Genomic DNA, 27,931 nt, shown 5'->3' with positions numbered 1-27,931 from the left:
ACCTCTCCCGTTCACTCAGGGCCACAAAGCTTGCCAACGTCCTTGGAAATCTACTGCATTTTTTTCCAACTTTTTTATCTTGCCTTATATTGTCCCAAGCGCTACTCTCCGCTTTCATCTATATTCAGGACAGTTTAATGTGTAACTGATCCCTCCCTGTGGTAGAGAGCGGGAGAAGAACCCTCCATAGTTTCCGCGGGTGGATTTGTCTCTTAAGATCGATGGGGGAGGACCACAGTCTAGGGTCCTTCCGCTGCTGGACATGGGGGGCAGGGTGTGGTAGAGACGCCCTCAAAACAAGGGAAGGGATTCCACGCCAGTGGGCCACATGAGTGACAAGGGTGGGGGTAAAATGGTGATTTGTGGAAACTGTATTGTATGTATCTATAGCCTTCGAGAATGTCGGATGGAGATTTGTAAGGAACATGTATTCTATATATCTATTTCTCGAATAAAGTCTATTATGACATTAAAAAAAAAAGTTTTTCAGAGGTGCTACTTGACCCGCTGAGTTAATCCAGCACTTTGTGCCTTTTTGTTGTGAAGCAGCATCTGCAGTTCCATGTTTCTGCATCTTCACACAGAACACTTGCAGCCGGATTACATTCATTCCCCGAGACGGCAGCGTGAGCGGTGTACACACGCGGTACTGCAGGAGGGGGTCAGCAGTTCAGGGAAAGGTACTGCAGGAGGGGGTCAGCAGTTCAGGTATGTTAGCTTTCATAGCAAAAGGATTTGAGTATAGGAGCAGGGAGGTTCTACTGCAGTTGTACAGGGTCTTGGTGAGACCACACCTGGAGTATTGCGTACAGTTTTGGTCTCCAAATCTGAGGAAGGACATTATTGCCATAGAGGGAGTGCAGAGAAGGTTCACCAGACTGATTACTGGGATGTCAGGACTGTCTTATGAAGAAAGACTGGATAGACTTGGTTTATACTCTCTAGAATTTAGGAGATTGAGAGGGGATCTTATAGAAACTTACAAAATTCTTAAGGGGTTGGACAGGCTAGATGCAGGAAGATTGTTCCCGATGTTGGGGAAGTCCAGGACAAGGGGTCACAGTTTAAGGATAAGGGGGAAGTCTTTTAGGACCGAGATGAGAAGAACTTTTTTCACACAGAGAGTGGTGAATCTCTGGAACTCCCTGCCACAGAGGGTAGTCGAGGCCAGTTCATTGGCTATATTTAAGAGGGAGTTAGATGTGACCCTTGTGGCTAAGGGGATCAGAGGGTATGGAGAGAAGGCAGGTACGGGATACTGAGTTAGGTGATCAGCCATGATCATATTGAATGGCGGTGCAGGCTCGAAGGGCCGAATGGCCTACTCCTGCACCTAATTTCTATGTTTCTATGTTTCTATGAAAGGGAATCCTCTTTTGAACCAGGAAGAGGAGGAGTTAAAATGGTTTCGAACGACCAGGTCGAGAGTTGGACCGCGGAGATAATTTGTCCCATCTGCCTGGATTTCTTCACCGATCCCGTGGCACTGGAGTGCGGGCACAACTTCTGCCGCTCCTGCATCACACAGAGTTGGGACAGGGAGGGGAGAAACACCTGCCCGGAATGTAGAGAGCAGTTTACAGACCGCACCCTCAGGGTGAATCGGGCCTTGGCGAGACTGTCTGAGAAAGCTCGAACACTGAGCCTGAATCGGACAGAGAAGGAAAGTAAACTTCAGTGCGAGGAACATCAGGAAGAACTGAAGCTGTTTTGTGAAACTGACAAGAAGCTGATCTGTGTGATGTGTGCAGCCGGGCAGGAACACAAGTCTCACAGCTTCACGCTGATAGCAGAAGCTGCAGAATTCTACAAGGTAAAGCGAATCAATGTTGATCGCATCATTGTTTAATTCCTGTTTTTTTGTCTAACACTTTTATTCTCTGATTTTCAAACACAATCCCAGGATCAGGTGAAATCTTCCTTCGAATCTCTCACAAAAAAGGAATCAGAGATCCAGCAAATGGAGCAGCAACAAAAACAGAAGATTTCTGGAGTTCTGGTGAGGCTTTCGATTTCGATTTCCTGATCTTATGTAGATTTGATCCCTGTGATGCGTGTAATAATAGGGCAGCCTTCACGAGAACATGAATAGGCAGCAGGGAATTGCATTGGGGGTAGAGGTTTGATGGGTTATAAGATTACCGTCACGATGTTTCAGAAGCATTTGGAATTAAATTGAATTGCCAAAGCAAATAAAAAATGCACAGGACAAATGTCACGGTCAAAGTGGCGAGGAAACACAATCAGTGACATTATATATTAGAACCATAGACATAGAAACATAGAAAATAGGTGCAGGAGTAGGCCATTCGGCCCTTTGAGCCTGCACCGTCATTCAATATGATCATGGCTGATCATCCAACTCAGTATCCTGCCTTCTCTCCATACCCCCTGATCCCTTTAGCCACAAGGGCCACGTCTTAAGTATAGCCAATGAACTGGCCTCAACTACCTTCTGTGGCAGAGAATTCCACTGATTCACCACTCTCTGTGTGAAAAATATTTTCCTCTTCTCGGTCCTAAATGATTTCCCCCTTATCCTTAAACTGTGACCCCTTGTTCTGGACTTCCCCAACATCGGGAACAATCTTCCTGCATCTAGCCTGTCCAACCCCTTAAGAATTTTGTAAGTGTCTATAAGATCCCCCCTCAATCTTCTAAATTCTAGCGAGTACAAACCGAGTCTATCCAGTCTTTCTTCATATGAAAGTCCTGACATCCCAGGAATCAGTCTGGTGAACCTTCTCTGTACTCCCTCTATGGCAAGAATGTATTTTCTCAGAATAGGAGACCAAAACTGTACACAATACTCCAGGTGTGGTCTCACCAAGACCCTGTACAACTGCAGTAGAACCTCCCTGCTCCTATACTCAAATCCTTTTGCTATGAATGCTAACATACCATATTGATCTTCACCTTTCATTTCCCAGGAACAATCACACAACCTTCAGTCGAAAATCACATCCCAGTTTGCTGAACTGCACAAGGTTCTCACTGAGAAAGAGCAGCGCACACTGGCAGATATCCGAGAGCAAGAGAAGAAGATTCTAAATACTTTGGAGAAAAATCTTGGAGAGATTCAAGAGAATTTAAAATCTATTCAGCAGGATCTATTAAAGTTGCAGCAACAGATGGATCAAAAAGACAGTGTGGCGTTTCTGAAGGTGAGGGGTTACACTACAGTTTGGTGGTGAAAGTGCATTCACAAAATGGTTGGGTGACATTTCCGAAATAAATGCTGCATTTACCAGTAATCGAGAACTAGGCAAATGTTCCCTCTGTTCCAGCTGTTGTTTTTCCCAAACTAATTGTCCTCCCGTATAATCTATGGGATCTCAGGAATACCTGACCGGAATGTAGAGAGGTGTTTGTATTCTGTAGCGTTTAGAACAACGACGGGTGATCCTATATCTGATCCCAAGGACCACGAATGGACAGAGGGCAGTAAATCTCTGGGATTCTCCAACCTAGAGACTCTGAGAGGTTTAAAATGTTGGACGTATTTAAACCAGGGGAAGATACATTTTGAACATTCGGGGAATTGAAATTGAAAGGAATGGGGCAAAGAGGAGGAGTTCAGTCCTGGGCTAGATCAGCCATGACCACATAGTGGGGATTAACATTGAAATCTAGAACGTGGCGCACACATCAGATCGATGTGCAAAACTGAGAGACATAGGAAGTCCTGTTTACCAGCTGTTATAAGGTTATATAATGCGCATAAATAACTGCACTTTTCTTTTTTAATTAATTGTTTTTTAACTTGTATTTTAACTTGTATTTTAACTTGTTAAGTATGGAAGCCATTTGAGGAAATGTGTGGTGTTATGTCTGTCTTGAAGCTGTTGTGGCACTGTAATTTCCTGTAAAGGATTATTAAAGGTATAATCTAATCTAATCATCTATATCCGGTTCCCATCAGCAGTGGGTGGTCACCTTGGGGGAATTTGCTCTGTTTGTTTTGTCCATCTTGTTTCACCATAGAATGGCATCCCATTCTACATCAGACAGGCCATTTAGAATGGAATAGTTTATTTATTGTCATTGTAACATGAACCATGTACAACAAAATTTTAAAATGTCAGCCAGTCAGTGCACCATTCAAACATTTCTAAAAGCTAACAATACACACAAGGTAAAATATTAAAAAAAGATAAACAACTAAAATAAATATCATGAACATAGCACGCATAAACACCCAGCCCTACATCCTTCTGTCGATTTCACAGTGTACCACAGTCCCTTAGTATGTATCGCCCCTGCGTTCCTTGGCGGCTCCATTTAGTGCCTTTATAGCAGTGGGGTAAAAACTGTTTTTAAGTCTGTTTGTCCTTGTCCTTGTAGATCTGTACCATCTGCCTGACGGCAACAGTTCAAACAGGGAGTGTCCGGGGTGGGAAATGTCCTTTATAATACTCTGGGATTTTTTGATGCAGCGGGAACTGTGTAGGTCCTCCAAGGTAAGGAGAGGGCAGCCGTCAATCCTCTGGGCGTTGTCAATGGCCCTCTGGAGCGCTTTCCTCTGAGCCGCTGTGCAGCTGGTGTACCATACGCATACACAGTATGTTAGGATGCTCTCAATGGAGCACCGATAAAAGGACAGCAGCAGTCTCTGAGTGATGTTATTCTTCCTGAGCACCCTCAGGAAGTGCAGTCTCTGCTGGACCTTTTTCAGCAGCGCAGAGGTGTTCACGCTCCACGTCAGGTCCTCCTCAATATGGATTCCCAGGAAGCGGAAATCCGCCACCCTCTCCACACAGTCCCCTCTGATAATTAATGGTACCATGTCCGTTTTATTCTTCCTGAAGTCTATTATTATTTCCTTTGTCTTTAAGGTGTTGAGGAGCAGGTTATTTTCTCCATACCACACTGTCAGCTGCTCCGCCTCATCCCGGTAGGCGTACTCGTCCCCCCCGGAGATGAGTCCCACCACCGTAGTGTCATCTGCAAATTTGACAATGGTGTTGCTGTGGTGGGCGGGGGTGCAGTCATGTGTGTAGATGGTGTAGAGCAGGGGGCTCAGCACGCAGCCCTGTGGAGAGCCGGTACTTTTGGCCCATCCTATCCAGTCAAGTTTTCTGCTCCACTCATCATCCCTCCCATCTACTCTCCACACCCGGTAACAATAACCCAAATTCCAGGAGCCCTAATTTGTTTATCCCGCTTGCACTTAAATTTATCTCTGCTGTTGGCTTCAGTCCCTCCAATGCAAGTGAGGTCCATGTTCTCATGACTACATTCCTTTCGGTATTTATTGAAGACCACGTTACATTTCAGCTTTGATTATTGGTCTCCCTTTCGATTTGAGATATGATTTCATGCCCACCCATTTAAATCCACCGATAATATTAAGTCTGTCTCATAATCCCTGACATCCTCTCCAGATGAAATCCCACGATCTGCCCAGTCTTTTCATTAAGTTCCATCCTCTCAGTTATGGCGTCATTCTCATGAACATTCCTTGTGCTTTCCCCCATCGTTCTACATCTCTGTGACAATATCCGCTTTCTGTCTGCATGACAGTGGTGATAAGAGTTGGGAAATGGGAATTATCAGAGGGTCGTAGAAATTTGGTGAAATTCCCGCTGTCGGGATGAGGACGGTCCATCTCAGTCAATTGAGATTTGTGTTTTATTTCTTTCAGGAGGAAGTTGGTCGCAAGCGAAGGTAGGACATTGTCTTGTGGAAAACATTGTGAGTTTTTGTGGAATAACTCAAAATATTTCTAATGCTCAGTTTATAACCAACTGTTAAATATTTCCAGGGTTTGTGATGAAGCCAAACCACTGTCAGTGGTGGATAAAGTCTTACCGATTGAAAAGTTTCATTGCCCTGTTTCGTTCAACACGGCATTCAAAGAAATACCTGATGACTTCAAGCAAGGTAAAGCTAATACCTTTTCCATTATTCTTGTTTCTGACATCTTTAAGCCGTACACCTGACACCTTATCATTTCCCAGCCTCACACAGCCCAGTTTTACTTTCTCCCCAAAATCCATAAACACAACTGTCTTGTCCCACTAAAATGAATTCCACGTACCTCTATTCCATCCTATCCCACCTGTGTCCAATCCCTTCCGACCTTTGTCCAAGATTCCTCGCATGCCTTTGTCCCTTTAATGACTTCTGCTTTCAGAGCCCTCACCTCCTCATCTTTACCATGGACGTTCAGCCACTCTACACCTCCATCCCCCACCAGGAAGAGCTAAAAGCCCTCCGTTTATTCCTCGACTGCAGAACCATCCAATTTCCCTCTACTAACACTACTCCGCCCAGCGGAGCTGGTTCTCACTCTTAATAACATCTCCTTCGAATCCTCCCACTTCCTCCAAGTCCAAGGCCCTATCCCTGAACTCTATCTCTATTACGTTGATGACTGCATCGGTGCTACCTCCTGCACCCATGCAGAACTCATGGACTTCATCAACTTCACCACCAATTTCCATCCTGCAATCAAATTTACTTGGACTATCAGCGACACATCCCTCCCCTTTCTTGATCTCACAGTCTCTATCACAGTTAATAGACTATCGATAGACGTCTATTACAAACCCACTGACTCCCACAAATATCTCGACTACACTTCTCCCACCCTGCTTCTTGCAAAGATTCCATCCCCAATTCCTCCGTCTACGCTGCATCTGCATCCAAGATGAGGGGTTCCATACCAGGACATCAGAGATGTCCTCATTCTTTAGGGAACGAGGGTTCCCCTCTCCCATCATAGATGACGCCCACACTCGTGTCACCTCGGTACCCTGCAGCTCTGCCCTTGCTCCCCCTCCCCCTAGTCGCAACATAGGCAGAGTCCCCCGTGTCCTTACCTTTCACCCGATCAGCCACCGCATACAACACACAATCCTCCAATAGACAATAGGTGCAGGAGTAGGCCATTCGGCCTCTCGAGCCAGCACTGCCATTCAATGTGATTATGGCTGTGTATCCACAATCAGTACCCCGTTCCTGCCTTCTCCCCATATCCCTTGACTCTGCTATCTTTATATAACTCTCTCTTGAAAGCATCCAGAGAACCAGCCTCCACCGCCCTCTGAGGCAGATAATTCCACAGACTCACAACTCTGTGTGAAAAAGTGTTTCCTCATCTCCGTTTTAAATGGCTTTCCCCTTATTCTTAAACTGTGGCCCCTGGTTCTGGACTCCCCCAACATCGGGAACATGTTTCCTGCCTCTAGCGTGTCCAAACCCTTAATAATCTTATATGTTTCAATAAGATTCCCTCTCATCCTTCTAAATTCCAGAGTGTAAAAGCCCATTCGCTCCATTCTCTTGGCATATGACAGTCCCGCCATCCCGGGAATTAACCTTGTGAACCTACGCTCCGCTCCCTCAATAGCAAGAATGTCGTTTCTCAAATTGGGAAACCAAAACTGCGCACAATACTCCAGGTGTGGTCTCACTAGGGCCCAGTACAACTGCAGAAGGACCTCTTTGCTCCTATACTCAACTCCTCTTGTTAAGAAGGCCAACATGCCATTTGCTTTCTTCACTGCCTGCTGTACCTGCATGCTTAATTTAATTTAAATTTCCAAGATAGGACAATGAAATTCTTGCTTTGATTCAGCACAACGGAATATAGTAGGCACGACTACAGAATATATTATATCAGTGAGTCCATATACCATTATATAAATATATACACACATCAATAAATAAGCAAATAAAGTGCAAATAAACAGATAATGGTCTATTAGTGTTCAGAGATTTGTTTCAGTTGAGTTTAAAAGCCTGATGGCTGTGGGGAAAAAGCTATTCTGCTATTCTGTGGGGAAAAAGCTATTTCTGAACCTGGACGTTGCAGTCTTCAGGCACCTGTACCTTTTTATCTGAAGGTAGCGGTTCGATCAATGAGAGCAACACCAGTTTTCAGGGCACGTTGTAAGCCAGCCTCTATATCGGGAGTGAGGGCAAGGACTTGATTTGCGCAGCTTCTACCAGGTCTAAAGCCAGCTTGCTCTCTGAGCAAGACAGATTCTGCCAATGGAGAAATCCTGGCAAGCAGGTGGAACTCAAACAGCAAGTAGGATATACTCAGGAGGGAGATGGATCCGTAACTAGTTGGATCATCAGCAGATTTCCCAGGCTTGAGGATGGGGATGACTTTAGACTCTCCAGCCCGAGTCTCCCCCCCAACCCCTGGGAACTCTCTGATTCTTTGCTTCTCCCCCCAGTCTCCGTCACCCTGGATGTGGAAACAGCGCATCCGCGGCTCGAGGTGTCTGAGGATCGGAAGAGGGTGAGATGGAACTGGACCCGGTGGCGTCTCCCTGACACCGGGAAGAGGTTTACAGTCAGTCATTGTGTGCTGGGATCGGAGGGATTCACATCGGGGAGACATTACTGGGAGGTGGAGGTGGCGGGGAGTCGGGGCTGGAGTCTGGGAGTCGCCGCAGAGTCTGTGGAGAGGAAGAGAGGGGTCATACTGACCCTGGAGGCTAGAGTCTGGAGGATTGAGCGTTGTGATGATGGGTTGAATGCACTCACCTCCCCTCCATCTCGTCTCCCCGCCCGTCCCATCCCCGGGAGGGTGGGAGTTTATCTCAGTTACGAGTCCGGGACAGTTTCATTTTACGACGCGGACACCAAATCCCATCTCTACACCTTCACTGGGAATAAATTCACGGAGAAACTTTATCCTCTATTCTGGCCTTGTAATGTAAACCAGTGGCTGAGAATCTGCTCCGGTTCCGCTCCGGGTGTGTAAATGGGTCGATTCCCGGGACCGGCGTCAGGAGCGGGGCTCAGGGGCAGAAACCCGGTGGACAACAGGTCGACGCTGAACGGCTCCCATTTAATCTCCGAATTTCGCGTCGTGAAACCCCAGTGAGCGCGGAAATAAAACCAGGGGGAATGTAAACGTGGGAAGAGTGAAATAAACAGCAACTGAAATCAGAGCTGTCTGTCGATCCGTTCATTTCAACGCGTTAACTGCGTCACGTCTTGGTTCCGCCACTAGACCAGCTGTGACTTTAAGAATCAACTTTGACAATTGCAGAAACAGCGGGAATATGATTTAATAAGTGACTTTTGTGATCTGTTACCACACCTGCGGCCCAAACCAAATGCATGACAAAATATGGAATAAAAGTAGAAATTGCTCCAAATACTCAGCAGGTCAGGCAGCATCTGCAAGATGAAACAGACCTTCCATTTCAGATCTAATACTGATGACGAATTGTGTTTCCATTTGGATTTTCAGCATCTGTTTTTTAAAAAATATTTTCTAGTTGGATGGGTGATTGGAATGTGAGTCTGACCATAAACTGCCAACATAAGACAGAAAACGTTATGGACATTCAGCAGGTTGGGCAGTGTACAGTGTCTAGAAAGGGTTAATATTTCTGAGGTACTGTGGAGCTGCGGGTAGAGCCGCTGTCTCACAGGGCCAGAGACCAGGGTTCGATCCTGACCTTGGGTGCTGTCTGTTCAGAGTTTGCATGTTCTCCCCGTGACCATGTGGGTTTCTCCATTATCCAAAAGACATGTGGGTTTGTTGGCTGATTGGCCTCTGTAGATTGCCCTTTGTGTGTAGGGAGAGTTGCTACATTTAGCACAGTGCCATCTGCTTATAATGTGCATTGAAACAGTGGGCTGTGGCTCAGACTGAACCACGCCAAGACTATTACAATGTTCTTTATGTATTCTGTGCCAAATCATGCCATGGGACTTGTGGAGGTGTTTCTAGAAAATATAATCACGTACAAAATGCTAAAGCTACAGAACAGTTCTGAGACACAAGCATTTACAGATGCTATCAGTCCAAGAGTCAAGAGTGCTTTATTTCCACATGTCCCAGACACAACAATGAAATTCATACTTGCAGCAGCACAACAGAATATGTCAACATATTCACCCATATTATATAAAGAAGGAACTGCAGACTGATGAAGGGTCTCGACCCAAAACATCACCTATTCCTTCTCTCCAGAGATGCTGCCTGACCCGCTGAGTTACTCCAGCAATTTGTGTCTATCCCTCGAAACCTTTCCTGTCTGTGGATCTGCCCGAATATCTTTTGATTATTGTCCATTTGTGAATGCTTGTGCCTCTGATGAAGAGTGTGACAACTTCAAACTTCTTGAAGATGTCAGTGTATATCTACAGAACACTAGAACAGCACAGCACAAGGACAGGCCCTTCGGCCCACAATGATGCCAAACATGATGCCAACATCAACTCTTAGCAACAGGGTGCTGGGAGAATGAGATGCTGGCGTTCAGGAGATTTGTTAAACTCAGTGGCATCTGCTCTATTGGATGGACTTAGTTTCGTATCGTTTGGCTCAGTTCAGAGATGCAGCTCGGAAACAGGCCCTTCGGCCCACCCAGTCCGTGCCGACCAATACCATTACCATCAACACTATCATACACACTGGGGACGTTTTAAAATTATTACCGCCACCAATTAACCTACAAATCTGCATGTCTTTGCAATGTGGGAGGAAACCAGATCACCCGGAGGAAACCCATGCGGTCACACATGGAACGTACAAACTCTGTACAGACAGCAACCATAGTCAGGATTGAACCCTGACGCTGTATATCTAAAATTTAAAAGACTCAGACAGGTACCCGAATAGAAAATGTTTAGAGGGTTATGGGCCAAATTTGGGGCAGGTGGGAGTAGTGTAGACGGGGCATGATGGGCTGTCGGGCCTGTTTCCACACCAAATTACTTAATTGTTCCATCAGGCTTGATTTGGGTCAAGGAATATTTGAATAGGCAGCATCCTCGAAGAACATTGATAGATGACATTTCAGATGTTATCGGGAGAAGGCAGGAGAATGGGGTTAGGAGTTAGAGATAAATCAGCTATGATTGAATGGCAGAGTAGAAGATGTGCCGGATGTCCTAATTCAGTTCCTATCACATGACCCGCTGAGTTACTCCAGCACTTTGTGCCTTTTGAACATAATATTCTCGAGTGCAGCCATGAACAATGAATTGGTCAAAGTGAGTGCTGTAGTCTTTGCAGTTGGGACACTGACCCTCACCACCATTCAGGAACACAAACAGCCCTTTCATGGGAGGCAGAGATCCACCTGCATCTCCTCTATGGCACTCGGTTCTGTCGATGTGGCCTCCTTTACATCTAAACGCCTCTGCTTCCTCAGAAGTCCGAGGAAGTTTGGCATGTCTGAAACTTAGAATAATTCCGAGTCCGCTGTACCAGAGTGAATGAATTGGTGTTGATGTTGATCGGACGAGGCCAGTATAGGTCTTACTGAGGATGTGGAAATGGGAGCTGAGAATGAAATTGGAAAAAATAATTCAAGAGAGGAAAATAACGCAGAATTCACTGAACTTCTCGCAACTTTGTCGGCGCCAGAAACGTGGCGACTCTCTCTGTACTGCCTGGGTGAGGTCTGTATTTTACCGGATTACATGCAAAAACATGCAAAAACAAGGAATTTCACCGTCCCTTGGTACATGTGACAATAGAGTATAATTGAATCATTGAGCAGCCTAATATAATGAACAATTCACGATAGGAAGCACGGATGTATTTAGTTTAAGGGAATGAAATTTATCCGAAGCTGATTACAAATGACAACCCGCCCCTTTCATTGATGGTTCCGCCGCCGTTTCGCGCCCGAAACCCCATTGCCCGCGGGTTCAGCAGCAGCCGCAGCGGCTCCACAGCTCCGGGCTCCCCCGGGTCCTAAAGCCCGCTGACACGTTGTTGTCCAACCTCACTTACCTCATCTGGCAGCTTGTTCCATTTCCCCACGACCTTCTGTGTGAAAATATTGTCTGAATGGTGGTATTATCTGAATGGTAGCCGATTAGGAAAAGGGGAGATGCAACGAGACCTGGGTGCCATGGTACACCAGTCATTGAAAGTAGGCATGCAGGTGCAGCAGGCAGTGAAGAAAGCGAATGGTATGTTAGCATTCATAGCAAAAGGATTTGAGTATAGGAGCAGGGAGGTTCTACTGCGGTTGTACAGGTTCTTGGTGAGACCACACCTGGAGTATTGCGTACAGTTTTGGTCTCCTAATCTGAGGAAAGACATTCTTGCCATAGAGGGAGTACAGAGAAGGTTCACCGGACTGATTCCTGGGATGTCAGGACTTTCATATGAAGAAAGACTGGATAGACTCGGCTTGTACTCGCTAGAATTTAGAAGATTGAGGGGGGATCTTATAGAAACGTACACAATTCTTATGGGGTTGGACAGGCTAGATGCAGGAAGATTGTTGCCGATGTTGGGGAAGTCCAGAACAAGGGGTCACAGTTTAAGGATAAGGGGGAAATCTTTTAGGACCGAGATGAGAAAAACATTTTTCACACAGAGAGTGGCGAATCTCTGGAATTCTCTGCCACAGAAGGTAGTTGAGGCCAGTTCATTGGCTGTATTTAAGAGGGAGTTAGATGTGGCCCTTTTGGCTAAAGGGATCAGGGGGTATGGAGAGAAGGCAGGTACAGGATACTGAGTTGGATGATCAGCCATGATCATATTGAATGGCGGTGCAGGCTCGAAGGGCCGAATGGCCTACTCCTGCACCTATTTTCTATGTTTCTATTGTTCCTCAGGTTCCGATTAAATCTTGCACCTCTCACCACAAACCTGTGTCCTCGAGTTCTCGATTCCACTACTCCGGGTAAAAGACTATCCATTCACCTCTTGTTCCCATACACTTCAGCCTCCGGCGCTCCAATTAATAAATCCTTCCCTGCCCAACCTCTCCCTTTCGCGCAGGGTCATAAATCTTGCCAACGTCCTTGGTACTCCACTTTGTATTTTTTCCAACTGTTAACCTTGTTTACATTGTCCCAAGCGCTTCTCTCCGCTTTCGTCTATATTCAGGACATTTTAACTGACCCCTCCCTGTGGTAGAGAGCGGGAGAACCCTCCATAGTTTCCGCGGGTGGATTTGTCTCCTTCCTTTAAAAATGGTCGTAACGATGGTGACCCTCGGGTCCTGTGGCCGGCGCTCCTCATCCCAGAGGAAGGCAGATATTGATGGCGAAATTCACCAGCGCCTTCAGTGCACCTGGACAACCTTTGGCCGTCTGTGGAGAAGAGTGTTTGAAGATCAGGAAACAATTCGCAAGTCCTCGATCATTTTGTCACACACTTTCTGTCTTTCATCTCTGGACTTTGTCCAACCGTCTGCCGATCAACTCCCCCCTCTCCCCCTCAACTGTGTCAACCTATTACCAGCCAGGCTTTGTCCAGCCCCCTTCCTTCCATCGTTCTTCCCTCCCACCCACCGCCCCTACAATCAGCCTGAAGAAGGGTCCAGACCCGAAACATCACCTGTCCATGTTGTCCAGAGGTGCTACTTGACCCGCTGAGTTAATCCAGCACTTTGTGCCTTTTTGTTGTAAAGCAGCATCTGCAGTTCCATGTTTCTGCATCTTCACACTGAACACTTGCAGCCGAATTACATTCATTCCCCGAGACGGCAACGTGAGCGGTGGACACACGCGGTACTGCAGGAGGGGGGTCAGCAATTCAGGGAAAGGGAATCCTCTTTTGAACCAGGAATGGCTTCAAACGACCAGGTCGAGAGTTGGACCGCGGAGATAATTTGTCCCATCTGCCTGGATTTCTTCACCGATCCTGTGTCACTGGAGTGCGGGCACAACTTCTGCCGCTCCTGCATCACACAGAGTTGGGACAGGGAGGGGAGAAACTCCTGTCCGGAATGTAGAGAGGAGTTTACAGACCGCACCCTCAGGGTGAATCGGGCCTTGGCGAGACTGTCTGAGAAAGCTCGAACACTGAGCCTGAATCGGACAGAGAAGGCAAGAAAACTTCAGTGCGAGGAACATCAGGAAGAACTGAAGCTGTTTTGTGAAATTGACAAGAAGCTGATCTGTGTGATTTGTGCAGCCGGGCAGGAACACAAAGCTCACAACTTCACGCTGATAGCAGAAGCTGCTGAATTCTACAAGGTAAAGCAAATAGATGTTGATCGCATCATTGTTTAATTCAATTTTTATTGTCTAACACTTTTATTCTCTGATTTTCAAACATAATCCCAGGATCAGGTTAATGCTGCCATGCAGTCTCTCACAAAAAAGGAATCAGAGATCCAGCAAATGAAGCAGCAACAGAAACAGAAGATTTCTGGAGTTCTGGTGAGGCTTTCCAGTTTTGATTTCCTGATCTTTTGTAGATTTGATCCCTGTGGTGCGTGTGATAATAGTGCAGCCTTAACGCCTTTTTCCTGTGACCGTGTCGGATTTTCTCCTCGTTCCCAATAAAGTCCAAAGTCAAAGTCAATTTTATTCGTCACATGCACCCAAAGGTGCAGTGAAATGAATTTGCCAGCAGCGATACACTTAAAAAGAGCACACAATACACAATAAAATGTACACAAACATACACCACAGCATTCTTCACTGTGGTGGATGGCAACAAAGTTCAGCCAGTCCTCCTCCTTCATAAACCCTCCGTAGTCGCCGGTGGTCTCTGTGGAGGTGGCGACCAAAAACATTTCCCCCTTTCCCCTCCCCACCACCTTAAACACAAGACGTACCGAGAGACACCCAAACCAACACTAGACACATCAAAAAAACGTAGAAATAACTAACACGCTGCTGGCAGGGCAGGTGACTCGCAGCGCCCCCACCGACCAATACACGCTGGTTCAATGGCCATACTGCGACTGTAAATTATCCCTGGGAATGGGGATGAATTGGAATTAAAGGGCACGTGAAAATGAATAGGCAGCAGGGAATTGCATTGGGGGTAGAGGATTGATGGGTTATAAGATTACCGTCACGATATTTCAGAAGCATTTGGACAAAGAATTGAATTGCCAAAGCGAATAAAAAATGCACAGGACAATTGTCAGGGTCAAAGTCGTGAGGAAACACAATCAGTGACATTATATATTGATCTTCACCTTTCATTTCCCAGAAACAGTCACACAACCTTCATTCCAAGATCACATCCCAGTTTGCTGAACTGCACCAGATTCTCACTGAGAAAGAGCAGCGCGTACTGGCAGATATCCGGGAGGAAGAGAAGAAGATTCTAAATACCATGGAGAAAAATTTTGGAAAGATTGAAGAGAATTTAAAATCTATTCAGGAGGAACTCTTAAAGTTGCAGCAACAGATGGATCAAAAAGACAGTGTGGTGTTTCTGAAGGTGAGGGGTTACACTACAGTTTGGTGAAGTGAAAGTGTACAGTCACAAAATGATGGGTGACATTTCCGAAATAAATGCTGCATTTACCAGTAATTGAGAACTGGGTAAATGTTCCCTCTGTTCCAGCTGTTGTTCCCAAACTAATTGGACTCCCGTATAATCTATGGGATCTTAGGAATGCCTGGCCGGAATGTAGAGAGGTGTTTGTGTTCTGTAGCGTTTGGAACAACGACGGGTGATCCTATATCTGACAGTGAATCTCTAAGATTCTCCAACCAAGAGCAAAGGGGAGGAGTTCAGTCCTGGGCTAGATCAGCCATGACCACATTGTGGGGATTAACATTGAAATCTAGAACGTGGCGCACACATCAGATTGATCATCTATATCCGGTTCCCATCAGCAGTGGGTGGTCACCTTGGGGGAATTCGCTCTGTTTGTTTTGTCCACCTTGTTTCACCATAGGCCACATCCCATTCTACATCATAGACAGGCCATTCGGCCCATCCTATCCAGTCAAGATTTCTGCTCCACTCATCATCCCTTCCATCTACTCTCCACACCCGGTAACAATACCCCAAATTCTAGGAGCCCTAATGTGTTTATCCCGCTTGCATTGAAATTTATCTCTGCTGTTGGCTTCAGTCCCTCCAATGCAAGTGAGGTCCATGTTCTCATGACTGCATTCCTTTTGTTATTTATTGAAGACCAGTTATATTTCAGCTTTGATTAATAGTCTCCCTTTCGATTTGAGATATTATTTCATCCCCACCCATTTAAATCTGCCGATAAACTTAAATTCCCTCTCATCATTCCTGACATCCTCTCCAGATGAAATCCCACGACCTGCCCAGTCTTTTCATTAAGTTCCATCCTCTCAGTTATGACGTCATTCTCATGAACGTTCCTTGTGCTTTCCCCCATCATTCTACATCTCTGCTGCAATATCCGCTTTCTCTCTGCATGACAGTGGCGATAAGAGTTGGGAAATGGGAATTATCAGAGGGTTGTAGAAATTTGGTGAAATTCCCGCTGTCGGGATGAGGACGGTCCATCTCAATCAATTGAGATTTGTGTTTTATTTCTTTCAGGAGGAAGTTGGTCGCAAGCGAAGGTAGGACATTGTCTTGATGGAAACAGTGTAAGTTTTTGTGGAACAACTCAAAACATTTCCAATGCTCAGTTTATAACCAGCTGTTAAATACTTCCAGGGTTCGTGATGAAGCCAAGCTGTCGGTGGTAGATGAAGCCTTGCCGATTGAAAAGTTTAATTGCCCTCTTTCGTTCAACATGACATTCAAAGAAATATCTGATGACTTCAAACAAGGTAAAGCTTGTACCTTTCCCATTATTCTTATTTAAGCCGTACACGTGACACCTTATCATTTCCCACCCTGCCCGATTCTCCCCCCGACCCCCGGGGACTCTCTGATTCTCTGCTTCTCCCCTCAGTCTCCATCACCCTGGATGTGGAAACAGCGCATCCGGAGCTCGAGGTGTCTGAGGATCGGAAGAGGGTGAGATGGACCCGGACCCGGAGGAGTCTCCGTGACACCATGAAGAGGTTTACAGACTGGTCGTGTGTGCTGGGATCAGAGGGATTCACATCGGGGAGACATTACTGGGAGGTGGAGGTGGCGGGGAGTTGGCGCTGGAGGCTGGGAGTCGCCGCTGAGTCTGTGGAGAGGAAGAGTCTGGCCACACTGACCCCGGAGACTGGAGTCTGGAGCATCGAGCGGTGGGATGACGGGTTTGATGCATTCACCTCCCCTCCATCCCGTCTCCCCGCCCGTCCCATCCCCAGGAGGCTGGCAGTTTATCTCAGTTACGAGTCCGGGACAGTTACATTTTACGACGCGGACACCAAGTCCCATCTCCACGCCTTCACTGGGAATAAATTCACGGAGAAACTTTATCCTTTCTTCTGGCCTTGTGATGGAAACTGGCTGAGAATCTGCTCCGGTTCCGCTCCGGGTGTGTAAAAGGGTCGGGTCCCGGGACCGGCGTCAGGAGCGGGGCTCAGGGGCTGTGGGGCAGAAACCCAGTGGACAGCAGGTCATCGCTGAACGGCTCCCATTTAATCCCCAAATTACACGCCGTAAATCCCCAGTGAGCGCGGAAATAAAACCAGGAGGAATGTAAATGTGGGAAAAGTGAAATAAACAGCAACTGAAATCAGAGCTGTCTGTCGATCCGTTCATTTCAACGCGTTAACTGCGTCACTTCTTGGTTCCGCCACTAGATGGCAGCAAGGCCACGTGGTGCGACCACAGACCAGCTGTAACTTTGAGAATTAACTTTGACAATTGCAGAAACAGCGGGAATCTGATTTAATAAATGACTTTTGTGACCCGTTACCACACCTGCGGCCCAAACCAAATGCATGGCTTAAAATGTGGAATAAAAGCAGATATTGCCCCAAATACTCAGCAGGTCAGGCAGCATCTGCAAGGTGAAACAGACCTTACATTTCAGATCTAACACTGATGACGAATGGTGTTTCCATTTAGATTTTCAGCATCTGTGTTTTAAAAATATATATTTTCCAGTTGAATGGGTGATTGGAATGTGAGTCTGACCATAAACTGCCAACAAAAAAACAGAAAACGTTGTGGGCATTCAGCAGGTTGGGCAGTATACAGTGTCTGGAAAGGGTTAATATTTCTGAGGTACTGTGGAGCTGCGGGTAGTGCCGCTGTCTCACAGGGCCAGAGACCAGGGTTCAATCCTGACCTTGGGTGCTGTCTGTTCGGAGTTTGCACGTTCTCCTTGTAACCACTTGGGTTTCCTCCAGGTGCACCGTGTGCATTCACCCTATCCATTCACCTCTCGATCCCATGCACTTCAGCCTCCTATGCTTGTTGTGGTTACTGATACTCAAAATCAACTCAGGCGACGCAGAGAATTCTTCAAGAAGTTCAAACAAATCGAGGCTGGAACATTCAAAGAGTAAATCACTTGAGAGTTCTCTCCAAACCAAGAGCTGCCCCATTTTATGGCACTCTGTGTGTCCCAACCCCGGTGCATTTCCATACTCAATCACTTGCAAACATTCCCTTATCGATAACCAATCACTTGCAAAGATTCCCTACTTTTCTCCTCCTTCCCAGTTATTTCCCATTCCGTAATCCACCCTTATTTAAACCAAAGATCCGATAGCGAGCTGCATGATCTTTAGTTTAAACCGCATGTCTTTCCCTTTCTTGGGCCCCTTATTTCTCTTAGCTAGGGCTTGATACAGAGTTACCAAGGTCATATAACTGTCACCAATGATTTACGCTAATGGCTACAAGAGGATATTGGGTCTCGATTGTCTCTTATAAAAACAATCAAGACAGGATACAAGAGACAAAGGCCTTCCCGTAGAGTACAGACAAGCAGAGTTTCCAATGTTAAAAAATACACCAAAGTATAAAAGTTAAATGCCTCAATATTAACACCAAGAATATCAAATATAAAGATACCACAATTCTATACCCTCCAATTAATAAAGTCCTACCCTGCCCAACCTCTCCCTTTCGCACAGGATCATAAATGTTGCCAACGTCCTTGGAACTCCACTCTGTATTTTTTCCAACTGTTAACCTTGTTTACACTGTCCCAAGCGCTTCTGTCCGCTTTCGTCTATATTCAGGACATTTTAATGTGTAACTGACTCCTCCCTGTGGTAGAGAGCGAGGAGAACCCTCCATGGTCTCCTTCCTTTAAAAATGGTCGTAACGATGGTGACCCTCGGGTCCTGTGGCCGGCGCTCCTCTTCCCAGAGGAAGGCAGACATTGATGGTGAAATTCACCAGCGCCTTCAGTGCACCTGCACAACCTTTGGTCGTCTGAGGAGAAGAGTGTTTGAAGTGTATTTCGTACAGTTTTGTTCTCCTAATCTGAGGAAAGACATTCTTGCCATAGAGGGAGTACAGAGAAGGTTCGCCAGACTGATTCCTGGGATGGCAGGACTTTCATATGAAGAAAGACTGGATAGACTCGGCTTGTACTCGCTGGAATTTAGAAGATTGAGGGGGGATCTTATAGAAACTTACAAAATCCTTAAGGGGTTCGACAGGCTAGATGCAGGAAGATTGTTCCCGATGTTGGGGAAGTCCAGAACAAGGGGTCACAGTTTAAGGATAAGGGGGGAGGAAGTCTTTTAGGACCGAGATGAGAATTTTTTTTTAAACAGAGAGTGGTGAATCTGTGGAAATCTCTGCCACATAAAGTAGTTGAGGCCGGTTCATTGGCTATATTTAAGAGGGAGTTAGATGTGGCCTTTGTGGCTAAAGGGATCAGGGGGTATGGAGAGAAGGCAGGTACATGATACTGAGTTGGATGATCAGGCATGATCATATAGAATAGCAGTGCAGGCTCGAAGGGCCGAATGGCCTACTCCTGCACCTATTTTCTATGTTTCTAAGATCAGGACACAATTCGCAAGTCCTCGATCATTTTGTCACACACTTTCTGTCTTTCATCTCTGCTCTTTGTCCAACCGTCTGCCTTTCAACTCCCCCCTCTCCCCCTTCACCGGTGTCAACCTATTACCAGCCAGGCTTTGTCCTGCCCCCTTCCTTCCATCGTTCTTCCATCTCCCACCCACCGCCCCTACAATCAGTCTGAAGAAGGATCCAGTCCCGAAGCATCACCTGTCCATGTTCTCCAGAGGCGCTACTTGACCCGCTGAGTTAATCCAGCACTTTGTGCCTTTTTGTTGTGAAGCAGCATCTGCAGTTCCATGTTTCTGCATCTTCACACAGAACACTTGCAGCCGGATTACATTCATTCCCCGAGACGGCTGCGTGAGCGGTGGACACACGCGGTACTACGGGCGGGGGGAGAAGGGGGAGAGTGGGGGTCAGTCGTTCAGGGAATGGGATTGGGATTTTATGAGCCTGGTAGAGGAGGAGTCAGGAAGGATGTCTTCGAACGACCAGGTCGAGAGTTGGACCGCGGAGATAATTTGTCCCATCTGCCTGGATTTCTTCACCGATCCGGTGGCACTGGAGTGCGGGCACAACTTCTGCCGATCCTGCATCACACAGAGTTGGGACAGGGAGGGGAGAAGCCCCTGCCCGGAATGTAGAGAGCAGTTTACAGACCGCACCCTCAGGGTGAATCGGGCCTTGGCGAGACTGTCTGAGAAAGCTCGAACACTGAGCCTGAAACCGGACAGAGAAAGAAAGTAAACTTCAGTGCGAGGAACATCAGGAAGAACTGAAGCTGTTTTGTGAAACTGACAAGAAGCTGATCTGTGTGATTTGTGCAGCCGGGCGGGAACACAGAGATCACCGCTTCACGCTGATAGCAGGAGCTGCTGAATTCTACAAGGTAAAGCGAATCGATGTTGATCGCATCATTGTTTAATTCCTTTTTAATTGTCTAACACTTTTATTCTCTGATTTTCAAACACAATCCCAGGTTCAGGTTAAAGATTCCTTCCAGTCTCTCACAAAAAAGGAATCAGACATCCAGCAAATGGAGCAGCAACAGAAACAGAAGATTTCTGGAGTTCTGGTGAGGTTTTCCATTAGACAATAGATGCAGGAGTAGGCCATTCGGCCCTGCGAGCCAGCACCGCCATTCAATGTGATCATGGCTGATCATCCCCAATCAGTACCCTGTTCCTGCCTTCTCCCCATATCCCCTGACTCCGCTATCTTTAAGAGCCCTATCTAGCTCTCTCTTGAAAATATCCAGAGAACGGGCCTCCACCGCCCTCTGAGGCAGAGAATTCCACAGACTCTCAACTCTCTGTGAGGAAAAGTGTTTCATCATCTCCGTTCTAAATGGCTTACCCCTTTTTCTTAAACTGTGGCCACTGGTTCTGGACTCCCCCAATATGTTTCCTGCCTCAAGCGTGTCCAAACCCTTAATAATATTATATGTTTCAATAAGATCCCCTCTCAGCCTTCTAAACTCCAGAGTATACAAGCCCAGTCGCTCCATTCTCTCAGCAAATGACAGTCCCGCCATTCTGGGAATTAACCTTGTAAACCTACGCTGCACTCCCTCAATAGCAAGAATGTCCTTCCTCAAATTAGGGGACCAAAACTGCACACAATACTCCAGGTGTGGTCTCACTAGGGCTCTGTACAACTGCAGAAGGACCTCTTTGCTCCTATACTCAACTCCTCTTGTTATAAAGGCCAACATGCTATTTGCTTTCTTCACTGCTGTACCTGCATGCTTACTTTCATTGACTGATGAACAAGGACCCCCAGATCCCATTGTACTTCCCCTTTTCCCAAATTGACGCCATTTAGATAGTAATCTCTTTTTGCTACCAAAGTGGATAACCTCACTTTTATCCACAGTAAACTGCATCTGCCATGCATCTGCCCACTCACCCAACCTGTCCAACTCACCCTGCATTCCCATAGCATCATCCTCACAGTTCACACTGCCACCCAGCTTTGTGTCACCCAATTTAGATTTCCTGATCTTTTGTAGATTTGATCCCTGTGATGCGTGTAATAATAGGGCAGCCTTCACGCCTTTTCCCTGAGACCACGTCGGATTCCTTCCACGTCCCCAATACACGCTGGTTCAATGGCCAATCGGCGACTGGAAATTATCCCTGAGAAAGTGGGTGGTGGGCGGATTAATTGGAATTGAAGGGCACGTGAAAAGGAATTGGCAGCAGGGAATTGCATTGGGGGTAGAGGATTGATGGGTTATAAGATTACCGTCACAATATTTCAGAAACATTTCGACAAAGAATTGAATTGCCAAAGCAAATAAAAAATGCCCGGGACAAATGCAGTAGAACCTCCCTGCTCCTATACTCAAATCCTTTTGCTATGAATGCTAACATACCATATTGATCTTCACCTTTCATTTCCCAGGAACAATCACACAACCTTCAGTCCAAGATCACATCCCAGTTTGCTGGACTGCACCAGATTCTCACTGAGAAAGAGCAGCGCACACTGGCAGATATCCGGGAGGAAGAGAAGAAGATTCTAAATACAATGGAGACAAATCTTGAAGAGATTGAAGAGAATTTAAAATACATTCATCAGGATCTTTTTACATTGCAGCAACATATAGATCAAAAAGACAGTGTGGTGTTTCTGAAGGTGAGGGGTTACACTACAGTTTGGTGAAGTGAAAGTGCAGTCACAAAATGGTGGGTGACATTTCAGAAATAAATGCTGCATTTACCAGTAATTGAGAACTGGTATATAGAATTATATCAGAATTAAGGGACACAAGTTTAGGGGTAACATGAGGGGGGACTTCTTTACTCAGAGAGTGGTAGCTGTGTGGAATGAGCTTCCAGTGGAAGTGGTGGAGGCAGGTTCGATTTTATCATTTAAAAATAAATTGGATAGGTATATGGATGGGAAAGGAATGGAGGGTTATGGTCTGAGTGCAGGTAGATGGGACTAGGGGAAAATAATTGTTCGGCACGGACTTGTAGGGCCGAGATGGCCTGTTTCCGTGCTGTAATTGTTATATGGTTATATGGTTAACTGAGTAAATGTTCCCTCTGTTCCAGCTGTTGTTGTTCAGAAACTAATTGGCCTCCCGCTGAATCTATGGGATCTCAGGACTGTCTGGCCGGAATGTAGAGATTTGTTTGTATTATGTGGAGTTTAGAACAATGACAGGTGATCCTATATCTGATCCCAAGGACCACGAATGGACAGAGGGCAGTGAATATCTGGGAGTCTCCAACCAAGAGACTCTGAGAGGTTTAACATGTCAGACGTATTTATACCAGAGGAAGACGCATTTTTGAAAATTTGTGAATTGTAATCGAAGGGAATGGGGCAAAGAGGAGGAGTTTAGTCCTGGGCTAGATCAGCCATGACCACATTGTGGGGATTAACATTGAAATCTAGAACGTGGCGCACACATCAGATTGATCATCTATATCCGGTTGCCATCAGCAGTGGGTGGTCATCTTGGGGGAATTCGCTCTGTTTGTTTTGTCCACCTTGTTTCACCATAGAATGACATCCCATTCTACATCATAGACAGGCCATTTGGCCCATCCTATCCAGTCAAGTTTTCTGCTCCACTCATCATCCCTCCCATCTACTCTCCACACCCGGTAACAAAACCCTAAATTCCGGGAGCCCTAATGTGTTTATCCCGCTTGCATTTAAATTTATCTTTGCTGTTGGTTTCAGTCCCTCCAATGCAAGTGAGGTCCATGACTACATTCCTTTCGGTATTTATTGAAGACCACGTTACATTTCAGTTTCGATTCTTGGTCTCCCCTTTCGATATGAGATATTATTTCATCCCCACCCATTTAAATCCACTGTCAAACTTAAATTCCCTCTCATCATTCCTGACATCCTCTACAGATGAAATCCCACGACCTGCCCAGTCTTTTCATTAAGTTCCATCCTCTCAGTTATGGCGTCATTCTCATGAACATTCCTTGTGCTTTCCCCCATCGTTCTACATCTCTGCGACAATATCCGCTTTCTGTCTGCATGACGGTGGTGATAAGAGTTGGGAAATGGGAATTATCAGAGGGTTGTAGAAATTTGGTGAAATTCCCGCTGTCGGGATGAGGATGGTCCATATCAGTTAATTGAGATTTGTGTTTTATTTCTTTCAGGAGGAAGCTGGTGGCAAGCGAAGGTAGGACATTGTCTTGATGGAAACATTGTAAGTTTTTGTGGAACAACACAAAACATTTTTAATGCTCAGTTTATAACCAGCTGTTAAATATTTCCAGGTTTCGTGATGAAGCCAAACCACGTGTTGAATTCGGTGGTAGATGATGCCTTGCCGATTGAAAAGTTTAATTGCCCTGTATCGTTCAGCACGACATTCAAAGAAATATCCGATGACTTCAAGCAAGGTAAAGCTTACACCTTTTCCATTATTCCTGTATCTTGTATCTTGTATTATTTTTGTTTCTGACATCTTTAAACCGTACACCTGACACCTTATAATTTCCCAGCCTCGCACAGCCCGGTTTTACCTTCTCCCCAAAATCCATATACACAACTGTCCTGTCCCACTGAAATGATTTCCACTATTCCATCCTATCCTCCCTGATCCAATCCCTCCCGACCGATGTCCAAGATACCTCACGTGCCTTTAATGACTTCCGCTTTCTGAGCCCCCACCCCTTCATCTTTACCATGGACGTTCAGTCACTCTACACCTCCATCCCCCACAAGGTTTCAGTTGTCTGCCCGCCTGTGCCTGAGGCTGAGCGGCTTCTCCCCCGGCCCCGGGGCCACGCTGCCCGAGTCTCCCCCCGATCCATATAACCATATAACAATTACAGCACAGAAACAGGCCACCTCGGCCCTTCTAGTCCGTGCCAAACACTTATTCTCCCCTAGTCCCATCTACCTGCACTCAGACCATAACCCTCCATTCCTTTCCCATCCATATACCTATCCAATTTATTTTTAAATGATAAAATCGAACCTGCCTCCACCACTTCCACTGGAAGCTCATTCCACACAGCTACCACTCTCTGAGTAAAGAAGTTCCCCCTCATGTTACCCCGAAACTTCTGTCCCTTAATTCTCAGGTCATGTCCTCTTATTTGAAACTTCCCTACTCTCAATGGGAAAAGCTTATCCACGTCAACTCTGTCTATCCCTCTCATCATTTTAAAGACCTCTATCAAGTCCCCCCTTAACCTTCTGTGCTCCAAAGAATAAAGACCTAACTTATTCAACCTTTCTCTGTAACTTAGTTGCTGAAACCCAGGCAACATTCTAGTGAATCTCCTCTGTACTCTCTCTATTTTATTGACATCCTTCCTATAATTAGGCGACCAAAATTGTACACCATACTCCAGAATTGGCCTCACCAATGCCTTGTACAATTTTAACATTACATCCCAACTTCTATACCCCCGGGTACTCTCTGATTCTCGGCTTCTCCCCCGGTCCCGGTGAAAAAGTTATTTTTATAACAACTAAACAGGTTGGCTTCTTAACAAACAGACAACACACAAGCGTTTGGTCGACCAGTTCAAAACTTTACTTATTATCGGCCGATGGAAGGGAGGGAGAACTCCAGTCAAGTGACCAATGTAGACACTTCACTGTCCTCAGTCCACTTCTCTGAACAACAGAATTACTTTGCATTATATAGTGTTTTTTTGTCACCTTAGCACATTCCACAGACATAGAAACATAGAAAATAGCTGCAGGATCAGGCCATTCGGCCCTTCGAGCCTGCACCGCCATTCAATATGATCATGGCTGATCATCCAACTCAGTATCCTGTACCTGCCTTCTCTCCATACCCCCTGATCCCTTTAGCCACAAGAGCCACATCTAACTCCCTCTTAAATATAGCCAATGAACTGGCCTCAACTACCTTCTGTGGCAGAGAATTCCACAGATTTACCACTCTCTGTGTGAAAAATGTTTTCCTCATCTCGGTCCTAAAAGATTTCCCTCTTATCCTTAAACTGTGACCCCTTGTTCTGGACTTCCCCAACATCGGGAACAATCTTCCTGCATCTAGCCTGTCTAACCCCTTAAGAATTTTGTAAGTTTCAATAAGATCCCCCTTCAATCTACTAAATTCTATCGAGTACAAGCCGAGTCTATCCAGTCTTTCTTCATGTGAAAGTCCTGACATCCCAGGCATTAGTCATGGTCAGAGGTACAGGAAACGGTTTCTACAGAATGCATCACATCAAAGGCCTTTTGTCACATGGTACAAGATATATTAAAAACATTGGCCATTTGGTTTACGACATTTTATTTTTCTACTTCTCTGGTTCCTCTCTTGTCACCTCGTCCCTCATAAACATAGGACACTTGGTTTACGACATCTTACTTTTCACATACATCAAAGAGCAAAGAGATCTAGCTACGTCTCTGGTTCCTCTTTGTCACCTCCTCCCTCATAAACATAGGACACTTGGTGCCAGGCATCTTACATCAAAGAGATCAATCTAGCTCCTTCTCTGCTTCCTCTCTCGTCACTTGGGAGACAATGTTATAGTATTTATTATCTCACACACCACAACCTGAGGCAAGCCTAATTTGAGACTAAATATAAGCTGTAAGCTAGCCCAGAATCCAATTTAATATCTTCTTATATTTTTAACTAAAATTCGGCTTTTATCACCGGGGCCGGGCTGCCCGAGTCTCCCCCCGACCCCCGGGGACTCTCTGATTCTCTGCTTCTCCCCCCAGTCACCATCACCCTGGATGTGGAAACAGCGTATCCGGAGCTCGAGGTGTCTGAGGATCGGAAGAGGGTGAGATGGACCGGGACCCGGAGGAGTCTCCCTGACACCAGGAAGAGGTTTACAGCCCGGGCATGTGTGCTGGGATCGGAGGGATTCACATTGGGGACACATTACTGGGAGGTGGAGGTGGCGGGGAGTCGGGTCTGGAGTCTGGGAGTCGCCGCAGAGTCTGTGGAGAGGAAGGGAGATGTCACACTGACCCCGGAGACTGGAGTCTGGAGCATCAGGCGTTGGGGGGGTGACAGGTTTGATGCATTCACCTCCCCTCCATCCCTTCTCCACACCCGTCCCATCCCCGGGAGGGTGGAAGTTCATCTCAGCTACGAGTCCGGGACAGTTTCATTTTACGACGCGGACACCAAGCCCCATCTCCACACCTTCACTGGGAATAAATTCATGGAGAAACTTTATCCTTTCTTCGGGCCTTGGGATGGAAACAACTGGCTGAGAATCTGCTCCGGTCCCGCTCCGGGTGTGTAAAAGGGTCGGGTCCCGGGTCCGGCGTCAGGAGCGGGGCTCAGGGGCTGTGGGGCAGAAACCCGGTGGACAACAGGTCGGCGCTGAACGGATGACATTTAATCCACAAATTACACGCCGTGAAACCCCAGTGAGCGCGGAAATAAAACCAGGGGGAATGTAAATGTGGGAAGAGTGAAATAAGCAGCAACTGAAATCAGAGCTGTCTGTCGATCCGTTCATTTCAACGCGTTAACTGCGTCACTTCTTGGTTCCGCCACTAAATGGCAGCAAAGCCACGTGGTGCGACCACAGTCCAGTTGTAACTTTGAGAATTAACTTTGACAATTGCAGAAACAGCAGGAATCTGATTTAATAAGTGACTTTTGTGACCTGTTACAACACCTGCGGCCCAAACCAAATGCATGGCTTAAAATGTGGAATAAAAGCAGAAATTACCCCAAATACTCAGCAGGTCAGGCAGCATCTGCAAGGTGAAACAGACCTTACATTTCAGATCGAATACTGATGATGAATGGTGTTTCCATTTGGATTGTCAGCATCTGTGTTTTTTTCAGTTTTTCCAGTTGCATTTTCCAGTTCCAGTTGTAATGTGCATTGGAACAGTGGGCTGTGGCTCAGACTGAACCACGCCAAGACTATGATGTATTCTGTGCCAAATCATGTTTAGTTCAGAGCTACAACATGGAAACAGGCTATGATGTATTCTGTGCCAAATCATGCCATGGAACTTGTGGAGTTTCTAGAAAATATAACCACATACAAAATGAGAAAGCTACAGAAGAGTTATGAGACACAAGCATTTACAGATGCTTTCAATCCAAGAGTCAGCAGGAGTGTTTTAGTTTCACTTGCACGACTTGAACTTTGGCTTATTGGCGCCTGCATTTATACAGATAAGAAATCATGTGTTGAAATAACCGCCAGTAAGTCCTGGCCAGCAGCGCCGCTCCCAAATTCAAACTATAACCAATGGCATGGGATTGCATCCCAACACCTCCCCCCCCCCCCCCCCCCCCCCCCCCCCCCCCCCCCCCCCTTGGAACAAAGAGCCTCAGCCGCAGACTGGCAAGTAAAGCAATAAACACAGCGCTACAGACTTGGCACGTAAGAGTAATACACACAGCGCTGCCAGTTTGGC

The 27,931-nt window shown here is 46.2% G+C and overlaps 2 protein-coding genes across 2 annotated transcripts; both read left to right on the top strand.

Moving 5' to 3' along the window:
• Positions 1 to 526: 526 nt before the first annotated feature.
• Positions 527 to 17,238, top strand: LOC116989963 (zinc-binding protein A33-like). Its single transcript, XM_033047517.1, has 8 exons — positions 527 to 680; positions 1,366 to 1,813; positions 14,014 to 14,109; positions 14,894 to 15,127; positions 16,217 to 16,239; positions 16,337 to 16,452; positions 16,578 to 16,992; positions 17,163 to 17,238. Exons 2-8 carry the CDS (start codon positions 1,403 to 1,405, stop codon positions 17,236 to 17,238), a joined length of 1,371 nt encoding a protein of 456 aa, XP_032903408.1. The 5' UTR covers positions 527 to 680; positions 1,366 to 1,402.
• A 2,748-nt stretch (positions 17,239 to 19,986) lies between these two features.
• On the top strand, positions 19,987 to 23,831 carry LOC116989962 (zinc-binding protein A33-like). The gene is made up of 5 exons (XM_033047516.1): positions 19,987 to 20,011; positions 20,290 to 20,444; positions 20,535 to 20,630; positions 21,962 to 22,195; positions 23,695 to 23,831. Exons 1-5 carry the CDS (start codon positions 19,987 to 19,989, stop codon positions 23,719 to 23,721), a joined length of 537 nt encoding a protein of 178 aa, XP_032903407.1. The 3' UTR covers positions 23,722 to 23,831.
• Positions 23,832 to 27,931: the final 4,100 nt, after the last annotated feature.

This window comes from Amblyraja radiata, chromosome 30 (assembly GCF_010909765.2).
Source record: "Amblyraja radiata isolate CabotCenter1 chromosome 30, sAmbRad1.1.pri, whole genome shotgun sequence".
Taxonomy (NCBI): domain Eukaryota; kingdom Metazoa; phylum Chordata; class Chondrichthyes; order Rajiformes; family Rajidae; genus Amblyraja; species Amblyraja radiata.
The sequence above is the reverse complement of the archived record's forward strand: the minus strand, read 5'-3'. Positions and strand labels throughout refer to the sequence as shown.

Excerpts from the sequence above, each read along its gene's own strand:
- LOC116989963 (XM_033047517.1), top strand. The coding sequence starts at position 1,403 with ATGGTTTCGAACGACCAGGTCGAGAGTTGGACCGCGGAGATAATTTGT. Across the intron at positions 15,128-16,216 it reads ACAGTGTGGTGTTTCTGAAG|GAGGAAGTTGGTCGCAAGCG; the intron begins GTGAGGGGTTAC and ends TATTTCTTTCAG. Across the intron at positions 16,453-16,577 it reads ATCTGATGACTTCAAACAAG|TCTCCATCACCCTGGATGTG; the intron begins GTAAAGCTTGTA and ends TTCTCCCCTCAG.
- LOC116989962 (XM_033047516.1), top strand. The coding sequence starts at position 19,987 with ATGGGATTGGGATTTTATGAGCCTG. Across the intron at positions 20,012-20,289 it reads ATTGGGATTTTATGAGCCTG|AGAAAGAAAGTAAACTTCAG; the intron begins GTAGAGGAGGAG and ends GAAACCGGACAG. Across the intron at positions 20,631-21,961 it reads AGAAGATTTCTGGAGTTCTG|GAACAATCACACAACCTTCA; the intron begins GTGAGGTTTTCC and ends TTCATTTCCCAG.